Source organism: Jaculus jaculus, chromosome 9, assembly GCF_020740685.1.
Source record: "Jaculus jaculus isolate mJacJac1 chromosome 9, mJacJac1.mat.Y.cur, whole genome shotgun sequence".
Classification (NCBI taxonomy): Eukaryota; Metazoa; Chordata; class Mammalia; order Rodentia; family Dipodidae; genus Jaculus; species Jaculus jaculus.
The window spans coordinates 77,361,826-77,375,264 of record NC_059110.1 but is presented as its reverse complement, the minus strand read 5'-3'; the positions used below and the strand labels follow the sequence as shown (position 1 = coordinate 77,375,264).

Genomic DNA, 13,439 nt, shown 5'->3' with positions numbered 1-13,439 from the left:
CTTGTGCATCTGGCTTACATGGGTACTGGGGAATTGAACCTGAGTCCTTAGGCTTCACAGGCAAACACCTTAACTGCTAATCCATCTCTCCATCTCCATCATTTACTTATTTTTAATTAGTCTTTGTAGTGTTGGGGATGGAACACAGGACCTCATGCATACTCAGCAAACATTCTACCATCGAGCTCATCCCGAGCCCTGCTGTGTTTTTAGAACCAACGAGGCTCCTACACTACGAACAGTCTTTGCAGGAAATTATCTTTCGACAGCCCTGTCTAGCACCTAGTCTCCATTTTTCTGAAGCTCATCTTGGCTTCCACACAATTACGTCTACATTCTGCTGTCCACACAATCATGTCTACATTTTGCTTCTTGGCCTTCAAGGCCTGCAGCCATCTGCTCCTGCCATTCCTCTGACTTCCTCTTTACTAGCTGTCCCTGGGTCCCATCTTCTCCCCAGCCTCAGCTCAGCTGCTTCACTTTCAGGCTCAGTTCATCTGTCACCTTCTCCACAAAGCCTCTGACAGGATCCAAAGCCCTCTATGTTTCATCTGTCCTAGCTCTGCCTCTGGTCAGAGCTGTGGCATAGTGCTGGACATCCATGGGATGTCACAGATGGGTGGGTGCTGAGGGTGGCTGGAAGCAGGACTTTCTGTGGCTGGTAATCTTCCCTATAGGAGTGGTCACTTGATGTACAAATCAGAGACTAAGCGCTCTTTAGAGCAGACCAGCAGGGGAAGGAGAGGCTGGTGCCCAGCTGTCTGCCCACTGTACATTGATGAGGATATCTCGTTTTATTTTTCCTGGCTCTGGACATCAGAGCACAGCTGATTTATTGGCCTGGCTTGGCCATGTGTTTGGCATTTGTATTGCTTGAACTTTCCCTTGAAAATGAAGGACTGGAAAGCCCTTTTTGGATGGTTGCTTTCCAGAGTCCAGACACGGCTGGCTGGAACATTAATTCTCCATATGTGACATTTTCCATAGCTGATGGCAGAAATGAGCATGAGGAGGGTCCGTGTCTTGATTGCTCTCATTTCTCATGCAGACACTAGGTCAGGCAAAGTCACTGCCCATGAGGAGGTCACAGGGTACAGGGAGTGAAAACATAGAAATATCTAGACCACATGCTGGGCTGTGCTAAGAGGGCTATGAGAATGGATAGATCAGGAGTCTGGCTGCTTCAGAAGGGGAAAGGGGGCATGGCTGATGCAGGGACAAGGGGGCTTTGTGGAGGTGGCTATATCAGTGCTATATCCTGAGGGGAGGTTGCATCTGAGAGCTGGGAGGATTTGGAGGAGAGGAAGAAGAGAAAGAAGAAGAGGAAGAGGTGGAAAAATCACCTTAGGTGAAAGTACCATGGGAACAAAGGCCACTGAGATGGGGCAGTCTTGGGCACCAGAAAGTGGGAAGCCAAGCAGGTGGAGGGGCTTCCACTTAAGCTGGGTGGACCCACCCAAGTAGCCAGTTTACCTCTAGAGGCTCAGATCTGAAAGGTCTGCCAGACCCACGTCACTTCAAGCCTCAAAGTGTAGGCTGGGATGCTTGAAATACACTAATTTCACAAAAATGGCCAAAAGCTGCACACCTCTTTCTAAGTCAGTGGCTGAAGCAGACATGAGGAAGGGCACAGAAAGGTAGTACGAGTGGCACATGGGCATCAGGTGCGGAGGTCTGCGCAGTGCACAGTGGGGATGTTACCCCTTTGTGGGAACACAGACATCCTAGCTCTTCGGGGCCTGGTCATCTTCATCACCCTCACCACCAAACCAAGTTCTTCCCTGAATCCAGTACAAAATGAGGCCATTCTTGTGATTTCTCTATTCCTATTTGGGGAGACAGGCAAAGCAGTGGTCTTCAGAACAGATAGCTGAGGCCCAGGGAATTCCAGGGCCAGGGTCCTTGTGACTGCAGCCCCAGAACATGTTGGCTCTAAACTGGAGAATGTGACCACCTCAAAATTAAGAGCTGTGACTACAGGACCACCTGGGTACTGCAAGCCTGCTCGCTTGGGGTGCTGGGGTTGGGGGTATGGGCCTGAAAGCTTTAGATTTAGGGACTGGGGTAGCACTGGGTGGGATTTGGCAGTGTCTTGCTTCACAGGATCCTTGACAAAGAGAGCAGGGAGGAGCTAGGAAAGTGACTCTTCAAGCTGGACACAAACACCTTCCCTGTGGCTATCTGCAGGTTGCAGTGCATTGGGCCACAGAAGACCTGGGAAGGATGGAGAAATGGTCTAGCTTAGACTGGAAGGCATCTGAGGCTATACCCCAAGAAGACTCTTGCCTGGATCCCCTAGAAGGAGACCCTAATTCCAAGCCACCTCTAGCCAAGCCCCAGATTGTCATGGCCAAGAGCCGCACTCGGCTCTTTGGGAAGGGTGACTCTGAGGAGGCATCACCTATGGATTGTGCTTATGAGGAAGGTGGGATGGCCTCATGCCCTACCATCACCGTCAGCTCTGTGGTCACTCTACAGAGACCTAGAGATGGTCCCACCTATGCCAGGTAAGTCTGGAGGCCTTTTCCTGCCAGAGTCCAACTGGCTGTGCTGCTGGTAGCCCTGGTGATGGGGCTAATATCACAAAATGACACTGCTTCTGGGATCAAGGAGCTGGGGAGCCTTCAGGGGTGGGCTGTCCCAGTGTCTACGCTCATATGACCTCATGGGACACAATCATGGATACTGGCATGTATATACTGATCCCAGCTGCCAGTATATTTGTAGGTGTCTAGGCATGGGATATTTATGATCCCCCAAAACTTGGACATCAGGGTCAGGTGTGGTGGCGCACGCCTTTAATCCCAGCACTTGGAAGGCAGAGGCAGGAGGATAACCTTGAGTTCAAGGCCACCCTGAGACTACATAGTGAATTCCAAGTCAGCCTGGGCTAGAGTGAGAACCTACCTTGAAAAACCAAGAAAAAAAAAAAACCAAAAAATGCCACAAAAAACAAACTTGGACATCGAGTTCAATACCTGGAGCTTATAGATTAAGAGGGCAAACAACTCTACTGAGGAGTTTATCGGCCCTTTGCTTCCTTCAAGGCAAGGCAGGAGGACACTTAGATTAGTGAGTTATGGCAGTGTAATGATACATTTTTATTCAGCAGGGTCCATGCCAATCCTGCCCCCAGCCCTCCAGGCTCCTATGTCTTGAGCCCCAGCAGAAAGGCAGGTTGTAATAGCACTGGATGCAAGAAGGGTGGTAGTGGCCAAAACGTTTTCCATTATGCCTATAGAGAGGACACGGGCAGGAGGGGATTATATATGCCCCAGACTCCCCTGAGAGTCCACTGGTTTCCTAAGCAGGATGGCCTTCATATCATGTTTTTTTCCCTGTGGGTTTGCCTTGGGATTTAGTCACATTCCCAAAGGCTTCATGGGAGGTCAGGGCCTGAGATGAGGATATTATCTGCTCCCCAGGCAGTCATCGCAAGACTCTGTCTCTGCCAGTGCTGAGAAACCCCTCAAGCTCTACGACCGCAGGAGCATCTTCGATGCTGTGGCTCAGAGTAACTGCCAGGAGCTGGAGAGCCTGCTGCCCTTCCTGCAGAAGAGCAAGAAGCGCCTCACGGACAGCGAGTTCAAAGGTGGCCCTGAGAGGCTCCCGGAATCTGCCCTTCCCTGCTCAGGCCTGGCTCTGACGATCCCTCTGTCTTTCAGATCCCGAGACAGGGAAGACCTGTCTGCTGAAAGCCATGCTCAACTTGCACGATGGGCAGAATGACACCATTGCCCTGCTCCTGGACATAGCCCGGCAAACGGACAGCCTGAAGCAGTTCGTCAACGCCAGCTACACAGACAGCTACTACAAGGGTGAGGTGGAGGGGCCTGGCTCAGCTGAAGCACATTGGACCCCAAGGGAGATTCCTCCGTGCTTCTTGCTTCCAGTCCCAGCCACTGTGTTACTTTCATCTGGGTCTGACCTTTCCCACCTGTCATCTCTTCCATGGTCCTGGGGACCCTGCTGCCCTCCTACTGACGTGGGGGACCCTACTCTCCTCGCTGTCATAGTCTCTGGCCTAGCCCTTCTCTCTCTCTCTCTCTGCTATAATCCCTTGTTCCCAGGTGTCTTTGCCTCCTTTCTGTTGCAATCTGGTATCTTCTGTTCACAGGAGTCTCTACTCCTGCTTCAAGGCCTCTCTGGCCTACTTTGGGGACTCTGACCTAGACTCCTGCCAAGAGGGGGGTTGTCTAGGCACTTTCTGCTTGGTTCTTCCAGTAGCAGTTGCTACCAGCCCAGGCCCTTTTCTGGGTGTTCTGTCTAGCTCCCCAGAATGCGGTCATGAAGCCAACAGTGGGCATCCTCTATAGGCCAGACGGCTCTGCACATTGCCATCGAGAGGCGGAATATGGCACTGGTGACCCTCCTGGTGGAGAATGGAGCAGATGTCCAGGCTGCAGCCAATGGAGACTTCTTTAAGAAAACCAAAGGGCGGCCTGGTTTCTACTTTGGTAGGGAGGCCATGTGGTAGATATGAAGACTAGAGGACTGTTGGTTCAGGGACCAGCCAGTCTAATTCCTGACACCTACTGGGGACTCTGTGTTGGCTACAGGAGAGCTGCCCCTGTCCCTTGCTGCGTGCACCAACCAGCTGGGCATCGTGAAGTTCCTGCTGCAGAATTCCTGGCAGCCAGCAGATATCAGCGCTCGGGACTCAGTGGGCAACACTGTGCTGCATGCCCTGGTGGAGGTGGCTGACAACACGGCTGACAACACCAAGTTTGTGACAAGCATGTACAATGAAATTCTGATCCTAGGGGCCAAACTCCACCCCACACTGAAGCTGGAGGAGCTCACCAACAAGAAGGGACTCACACCGCTGTCTCTGGCTGCCAGCACTGGGAAGATTGGGGTACGGGGGATTTTGGCTCTGAGCTGGAAGTAGCAGGTGGGGAGAACCATGTGCAGGACTCTGAGTCCACAAGCTCAGGCTGTTAGGATAAATCAGAAAAATTGTGACCTTCTAAGAAGAAATGGGCAAGGCAGACATGGCCATTTCTAATTTCCAACTCTGCGGGTCACTGAAACTTGGGTTGGCAATAAATCCTAGGGTGAGGTAGAAATAGGCTGTTGCTGTTTTTCCAGGGTGAGCAAGATTTTTGGATGACAAGGAGGATCCTGCCTTGAGGTAGGCTAGGCCCAAGTCATGTCAGGGTCCTGTGGATGTCAGGCCATGGAGGCTGATGATTGGGGTTTGGGTCTGCTGTAATTGGAGGGGAGAGGGACTTTCACTACCAGGGCATTCTGGAAGCTTGTGCCTGCTCATTAAATCTCAAAGGAGCCTGGCTTTATGACTTTAGCTTTTTTTTTTTTTTGTACAAACTTTTTTTTGAAATAGGGCCTAGGCTAGCCTCAAACTCATAGTAATCTCTGCCTCAGCCTCCTAAGTGCTGGGATTATAGGCATAAGTCATCATACCCATTTTATTTCTAGGATTTTGATCATTTCTGTCTGGCTTAAGGTTTATTTTTCTTTCTTTCTTTCTCTCTCTCTTTCTTTCTTTTTTAAAATTTATTTGGCAGGGAAAGAAGGGGGAGAGAGAGAGAGAAAGAGACAGAGAGAGAATGGGCACATTCCAGGGCCTCCAGCCACTGGAAATGAACTCCAGATGCGTGTGCCCCTTGTGCATCTGGCTAACGTGGGTCCTGGGGAATCAAACCTGGGTCCTGTGGCCTGGCCCTCAGCTGGCCTAAAATGGTTCTTTTCCCTGCTGCAGGTCTTAGCTTATATTCTCCAGAGGGAGATCCAGGAGCCTGAGTGCCGGCACCTGTCCAGGAAGTTCACTGAGTGGGCCTACGGGCCAGTACATTCCTCACTCTATGACCTGTCCTGCATTGACACCTGTGAGAAGAACTCGGTGCTAGAGGTGATTGCATACAGCAGCAGTGAGACCCCTGTGAGTGGCTGGGGCTGGGACACAGCAGACCCTACCCCTCCCACCCCTTGCTCCTATTCTGGCTCCCCCTTACCTTTCACTATGCAACCTGCTGCCCAGAGCCCAGGTCCTGCTGCCTTAGCCCGTCTTCCCATTGAGTGCGTTCTTAACAACAAATAATCATTGACTCATAAAAATGACCTTGTTTGGAACTTTACAGACAGGATGGAAATGGAAATCATATCATACATATTGTAGAATGACCAGCTTTTTTCACTCAGTGGCATACCTTGTAGATAGTACATATGAGTTTGTCCCATGTAAAGAATTATCACAATTGTTGCATAAGAATATTGCATACTGAGGATGAGGAATAAGTGTCCACGAGACAGTCAAGATACTTGTGGTTCTTCATGCTATTACCATGCTGCAACCATTTGGTACTGGCTTGAGAGTTTTTCTGAAACACATATGAAACTGGAATTTTCAAATCAAAAAGTATGTGAACTTAATTTTTTCTGGATCTATTTTTAAAAATATTTTATTTGTTTCTTTACTACAGAGGGGGTTAAAGAATGGGCATGCCAGGGCCTCCAGCCACTGCAAACAAACTCCATATGCATGCACCACCTTGTGCATCTAGCTTATGTGGGTCCTGGGGAATCGTGTCTGGGTCCTTAGGCTTCGCAAGGAGGTACTTTAACCTCTAAGCCATCTCTCCAGCCCATAGTTCTAGTTTTTTTTTTTTTTCTTTTAAAGACAGAGTCTTGTTATATTGCCCAGGCTGGCCCTGAATTTATGATCCTTCTCCCTCCCAAGTGCTGGGGTTATGAGTGTGTATGTGCAACTACGCCCAGCTCCTAACCCTCATTCTTGATTACTATGAGGTAGAACATTTTTATGTATTTACTGACCTTTCAAATTTCTTTGGTGGATTTCCAGAGATTCACAGGACTGTTTCCTGACTCCTTTTTGGTCTGTAGATGGTCTTTCTACAGATGTATCCATCTTTTCTCTGTGGTTCATGTTGCAAAGATTCTTTTTCACTCTTAGCTTGCCTCTTGCCTTTTCATTTCATTTATGGTATTGCTTACTTATAAAATGCTTTCATTTTGATAATGTTAAGCTGGCTTACCTTTTTTTTTTTTAATAGCTTATGTAACCTGTGCCTTATTTGAGAGGTCCTTGCTGTCCCAAGTCACATACCTAGCCTTCTTGTTTCCTTTTAGCTCTTTTCTAGGTATTATACTTTATCTAGAATGTATTTTTGTGTAGGTGTGGTGATGACATTTTACTTCAATATTTGGTTCTAAGTGAAGATCCAATGTTGTTGAATAGTACTTTCTGTAATCACTACTTTGAAAGACTACTTCATCTGTCACCTCTCTCTGTGATGATGCCCCAAGCTCCCAAAGCAGACTTGGGACCGGGGTTTGTGCTGTTGATACTGAGGGAGTGCCATGGTGCCTCACTGGACAAGGTTGCATAGCCCAGGGAGGTTGGGCCTAGCCTGCTCTGCTCTGTTAGCCACACCTGGCCTGCCGTGCTAAATCTTGCTTCTGACTCATAGTCCCACATGCAAGCACTCCCACAGAGATGGTCTGGATAGGAAATGTCCTCATAATGGACTGAGGAGTTCACTTGGCAGGGAGAAAGCTCTGGGGCTGCCACCAATCTCTTTATGTCTCCAAAGGCTCTCTAGGGCTAAGAACCTGGGCCTGTTCTGGGGTTATTAAGTCAGAGCGCAGATCACTGGTAGAAGGTAGAGAAGACCAAATTTATTTCAAATCATAGATCATCCCTGCTGTTGGTACTTCCCCAAGGGCTCTTTGAGGGAGTGGGGAGCTTCCCATCCCCCAAGATATTCGAGAACAGGGAACTTGCTGGTGGAGCTCAAGCTTGGGCTTGGACTCAAGGGCCCCAGAGAGGCTAGGGCAAGCCAATTTGGGATTGTTATCCTATAGTCTAGGATCACTTGTGCTTTAATAAAGCCTCCTGACAAGAAACTTTGCCTAAACCTTAGGCCCTAAGGCATGCTTATAATGACAGCATGTGGGTAGCAGTAGTTCTCTGTTACAGGAAAGACCTCGGAGGTTCCTTCATGTCTCAGGCATAGGTAATTGCCACCCCTGTCTAACAGAGCTACAAAGATATGAGAAATGAAGCATGCACAGGCTCCTTCTTGCTCACCCTCATCCCTGCTGGAGTAGCTGCGTGCTAGGCTCTGCTTGAGCCAGTTTCCTCTTGTTACGGGAATAAGAAGGATGACGGTTCTTGAAGTGAGTTGTTAGCGATAGTGGGCATGGAATGTTGGGAAATATCCTGGGTCCTTAAGTGGACACTTAGGTTTTGTCCAGTTTCTCCCTAATCATTGTACCCAAGGGCATACTGAGGGTGGGTCACTCAAAGCCACAGCCAAGCTGGGACCAGCCTCAGGTCTTGGCTACCTGATGGTTTAAACTTCCAGTAACCTTTGGTTGCTTAGCTGGCTGAAAGGATGTTATGCCTACACTATGTGGGTGACATGGGTGATAGGAACACCATGGGATGATGTGGGTGTCCAAGACAGTTCCTGGTGGGGGAATGAGCGGCACTCCTCTTTGCTTCTTTAGAATCGCCATGACATGCTCCTGGTGGAGCCCTTGAACCGACTTCTACAGGACAAGTGGGACAGATTTGTCAAGCGCATCTTCTACTTCAACTTCTTTGTCTACTGCCTGTACATGATGGTCTTCACCACGGCTGCCTACTACAGGCCTGTGGATGGCTTGGTGAGGCCCTTGGTGTGGGCTTTGGTTGGGGAATGACTTGAGGATGGGATGCTCTCTTATCTCCATAAACCTTGACTGCCCCGGACCTGTTTCTGGCTCACTGAGAGGTGAAAGAAACTCATGGGAAGCCTTAGTTCCTCTGACCCTGACCTCAGTTTCTCCCTTCACAGATTGTCCTGTGTCTTCCCATGTCTGGGCTTTCTCATTTGGTCCATAGTCCTGGGAGCCTGAGCCTCTTCTCAAGGAGCTCCCCAAGCATGGGGACTCAGAGATGGGAAGCAGTTGCTCATGGGCTGGGTGTCTGTGGATCATGACCTCCTGGCCTGCACTGTTTGCTCTCCTGCTTGCTCAGTATTTGCCTCCTGGACTATGCTGTGAGCTAGGTCTCAGAGCAGCTTAAGATGAAAGTTTTCTTTCTACCCTGAATCACAGACCCCACCGTGTTTCTGAATTGAGTCCTTCTCATTCAATACCATGCCTCTTAATTTCTGGGATAGTCTGTCTATAAATTTACTTTAAAAACTCCATTTCCTAGTCAAGTGAAATCTGATTGCTATCCATCTATTAAGGGCATTTAATGACTTCATTTGAAGGGAAAAGAGAAGGGTTATGGCTGCAGCTCAGTGGTGCAGTGCTTGCCTGGCATGTGCAAAGCCTTGGTTTAATCCTCAGCACCATATTAAAGAAAGAGAGAAGGAAGAAAGAAAGAAAGAAGGAATATGCACATTTTATTAAAGAGAGAAAAGAGAAATATACTAATAAATAAGACAAGTTGTGAACAAGTAAGTACTTAGAAAACACCAATGGTGACCCTTTCCAGAAAACAGTGGCTGAAACACAAGGCCTGCACCCAAAGTGTGCATGGGATAGCCCCTCCCCTCTCATCCACGGGACATTCTGACTTTGCCTCCTGGGAGAGCAGGTGCACACCACAAGCTGTGGGAGGAGTGGGGCTCTGAATGCAAAGGGTTCGTAAGAGTGCCTCCACCCACCCATTGCCCTGCTTTCATCTGGGAGACAGTGTGGCACTCAGAAACTTACACTGTGGGGAAATCAAGTCTCACAGAGGGGCTTCCTTGCATGTGTCCCATAATCATGCTTTGTGGTTTGTTGTGGCTCTCTCTCTTAATGGAGCCTGTGTTTCCTAGGCTTGGGCTGAGTCTTAATCACAAGGCTTGGCATCTGGTAAACGTTTGTTGAATGAATGAACGAGTGAATAAATAGAATCACCAGCTTCTCTCCATCCCACAGCCCCCCTATAAGCTGAAGAACACGGTTGGAGACTACTTCCGAGTCACTGGAGAGATCCTGTCTGTGTTGGGAGGCGTCTACTTTTTTTTCCGAGGGGTAAGCATTCCTTCACATGCTGTGAGTTTCTGCTATTGCTGGGAAAAGGCCAAGAAAACCACTTGTTGCTCACTCATCTCTGAGCTATGAGCAAGTGGAGCTGAGAATCCTTTAGGCATTCATGGATAGGGTGGGAGGACCACTCAGCGTGTCCCAGGGGCCCAGGTGGTCAAGCCTGAAGTCTGGCAGTCTGGGATTTCCACCATTTGCCTCCCATGGGATGTAATGTTTAATTACAGGAGTAGAGTGGAAGCCTTTTAAGTGAAAATCCTTTTTAAAATTTTTTTTATTTTAATTAATTATTTATTTATTTGAGAGCGACAGACACAGAGAGAAAGACAGATAGAGGGAGAGAGAGAGAATGGGCGCGCCAGGGCTTCCAGCCTCTGCAAACGAACTCCAGACGTGTGCGCCCCCTTGTGCATCTGGCTAACGTGGGACCTGGGGAACCGAGCCTCAAACCGGGGTCCTTAGGCTTCACAGGCAAGCACTTAACCGCTAAGCCATCTCTCCAGCCCGAAAATCCTTTAATTCGTCAAAATAGTTTTTTAAAGCTCAGAATCAGTGAAATCTACATGTATATTTGAACCACTTTATTGTGACTGAAATCTCATGCATATACATTTCTTGGCCATTCTTCATGTGGGAGTGATCTTTTCTTTCTTTGAATGGGGGTCTGTCTTGTAGAATTTTCCATCAACTTTCTTTTTTTTTAATTTTTATTAACATTTTCCATGATTATAAAATATATCCCATGGTAATTCCCTCCCTCCCCACCCCCACACTTTCCCATTTGAAATTCCATTCTCCATCATATTACCTCCCCATTACAATCATTGTAATTACATATATACAAAATCAACCTATTAAGTATCCTCCTCCCTTCCTTTCTCCACCCTTTATGTCTCCTTTTCAACTTACTGGCCTCTGCTACTAAGTATTTTCATTCTCACGCAGAAGCCCAGTCATCTGTAGCTAGGATCCACATATGAGAGAGAACATGTGGCTCTTGGCTTTCTGGGCCTAGGTTACCTGACTTAGTATAATACTTTCCAGGTCCATCCATTTTTCTGCAAATTTCATAACTTCATTTTTCTTTACTGCTGAGTAGAACTCCATTGTATAAATGTACCACATCTTCATTATCCACTCATCAGTTGAGGGACATCTAGGCTGGTTCCATTTCCCAGCTATTATAAATTGAGCAGCAATAAACATGGTTGAGCATGTACTTCTAAGGAAATGAGATGAGTCCTTTGAATATATGCCTAGGAGTATAGCTGGGTCATTCCATCAACTTTCTTACAAAAACCAGAGTGATAAGGAATGCATGGTTTATAATCTCTAGTTTTGTTTTATTTAAATAGGAGTTAAAGTCAAAACTATAAACAAGATTTGAATGCAATATTTGAAATTTTATTTATTTGAGAGAGTTGGGTTGAGGGGGGAAGAGAGAGAGAGAGAATGGGTATGCCAGGGCCTCCAGCCATTGCAAATGGACTCTAGATACATGTGCCACCTTGTGCATCTGGCTATGTGGGTCCTAGGGAATAAAACCAGGGTCCTTTGGCTCTGCAGGCAAATGCCTTAACCTCTAAGCCATTCCCTCCATCTCTGAAGTCATTATTATTAACTTTTTTTTTTGAGATAGTCTCACTATCTCCAGACTGACCTGGAGTTAACTAGTCTCAGGGTGGCCCCGAACTCATAGTGATCCTCCTACCTCTGAGTGTCAGTGCTAGTATTAAAGGCATGTATCGCCACACCCAGCTTTAACTTTTTATTTTGAAATGGGATCTTTCCATATAGCCCAGGTTGACCTTGAGCTCATAGCCCTCCTTGCTGCAGCCTCTGTGCACTTGGATGATAGGTGTGCCACCATGCCCAGTAAGAGCAATATGAATTTTTGGTGTAAACCACATCCATTTTTTTTTCAGTGACTTACTTTTATAGACTCTCTATAATCACTGGACTTTGTCTTCCCAGAAACAGCTGTCTTTCTTTTTACATCCATAGTTTACATTCTAACAAAGCATAAAGCCCTAGTAGCAAGTGCAGCTGGGACAAACATGCTCTTGGCAAAGACAGCATTAACCTGGGAGGGGCAGATGTATGTCAATGTCCTGCAGGGGAATCTCCCACCTGCCAGCCATTAATCTGGTGAACTAGTTCAGTGGAAGCTGGATAAACAAAATTTTACTATAATGTTTAAGGGAAACAATGAAACAAAGCACTAATTAAAAAGAATATAAATTGCCCAGTCTTAACATTAAATCACAGCATTTAATAACATTTAAGTGATTTTTCATTTCATTGTAATTGCACTGTAATTAAAAAAAATTTCCCTGAGTCACATGACATCACCCACTCGCCTGATCCATTCTGTCTTCACATGCCAGTGGTCCATCACGGTGACAGAAGGCATGCTGTGCTCACTATTGAGCCACATCTGACATCTCCCAGGGATTTACTCCTTCTCTGTTCTACAGATTCAGTATTTCCTGCAGAGGCGGCCATCCATCAAGAGTTTGTTTGTGGACAGCTACAGTGAGATGCTCTTGTAAGTGACTGACGTGTGTGCTCTTTGTGACCTCCTGAGTTGACAGCGGTCATTTCTCCCTCTTTCCCTCACTTGTGCTGTACCGGGCACCTAAGTAAGCCTCTAAACATGGTGAAGCAATGGTGGGAAGCATTCAATCAACACTTGTTGACTCTCTGTCAGACCAGTACCTGGTACTGGGGTCGTCAAGCTCTGCTAAAAGCTCATAAGACTTATAGTCTGAGTTTGATGTTCCCTTATTCATTTTGTCTATCATTTGTGCATCCCTCTGCCATCCACTGGGTTGGCACTGGGAGACTGAAGTGAAATAGACACAGTTCCTTCCTGTAAGAATTTCCAGTTTTTAAAACAGGCTTTCTTTACTTAGCTTCATTAGCTTTATTTGGATGAGTGAGCTCTTAACTGCTGTTGCGGGGTGGGGAGTCCTGCATTGAGGGGTATAGTAGTAGTGCCATTGGCCATTCTCTACCAGATGCCAGCAGCTTTCCCCAGTCCCTGTCCTCCAGGCTTGACAATAAAAATGTCTGCAAGATTGCCAAAGGCTCCCCACTTGATGTGGTATGTGTGTGTGTGTGTGTGTGTGTGTGTGTGTGTGTGTGTGTGTACTCACACCAGAAATTCCCTTGCTTGAGAGCCCCTACTTTAGGAGGGGGCAGAGAAGAAAAAGCATGGTTGTATGATGTTGTGGATGCCTTCATTACATAAGCTGGGACCTCTGAGCCACATAGGCACAGTGCACAGGGCCTTTCAGACAGGAAACCTGTCTCCTGGGATCTTGACTCATGAAATCTATTTGATCCCAAGATTTCCCTCAATCCAGGATGTGTCTTTTCATTCCTGGTGTGGCTAAAGAGTTAATTTCTTATGTTATTCTGGCTAG

General features: G+C 47.3%; 1 protein-coding gene across 1 annotated transcript in view; it reads left to right on the top strand.

Moving 5' to 3' along the window:
• Positions 1–2,199: 2,199 nt before the first annotated feature.
• Trpv1 (transient receptor potential cation channel subfamily V member 1) overlaps positions 2,200–13,439 on the top strand; it is a 44,178-nt gene continuing 32,938 nt past the window's right edge. Inside the window, exons 1-9 of the mRNA XM_004672386.2 lie at positions 2,200–2,507; positions 3,426–3,592; positions 3,666–3,818; positions 4,317–4,457; positions 4,560–4,858; positions 5,723–5,902; positions 8,494–8,652; positions 9,904–9,999; positions 12,489–12,559. Of these exons, the coding sequence (XP_004672443.1) occupies positions 2,224–2,507; positions 3,426–3,592; positions 3,666–3,818; positions 4,317–4,457; positions 4,560–4,858; positions 5,723–5,902; positions 8,494–8,652; positions 9,904–9,999; positions 12,489–12,559 (1,550 nt within the window). The 5' untranslated portion in view covers positions 2,200–2,223. The remainder of the gene's footprint in view (positions 2,508–3,425; positions 3,593–3,665; positions 3,819–4,316; positions 4,458–4,559; positions 4,859–5,722; positions 5,903–8,493; positions 8,653–9,903; positions 10,000–12,488; positions 12,560–13,439) is intronic.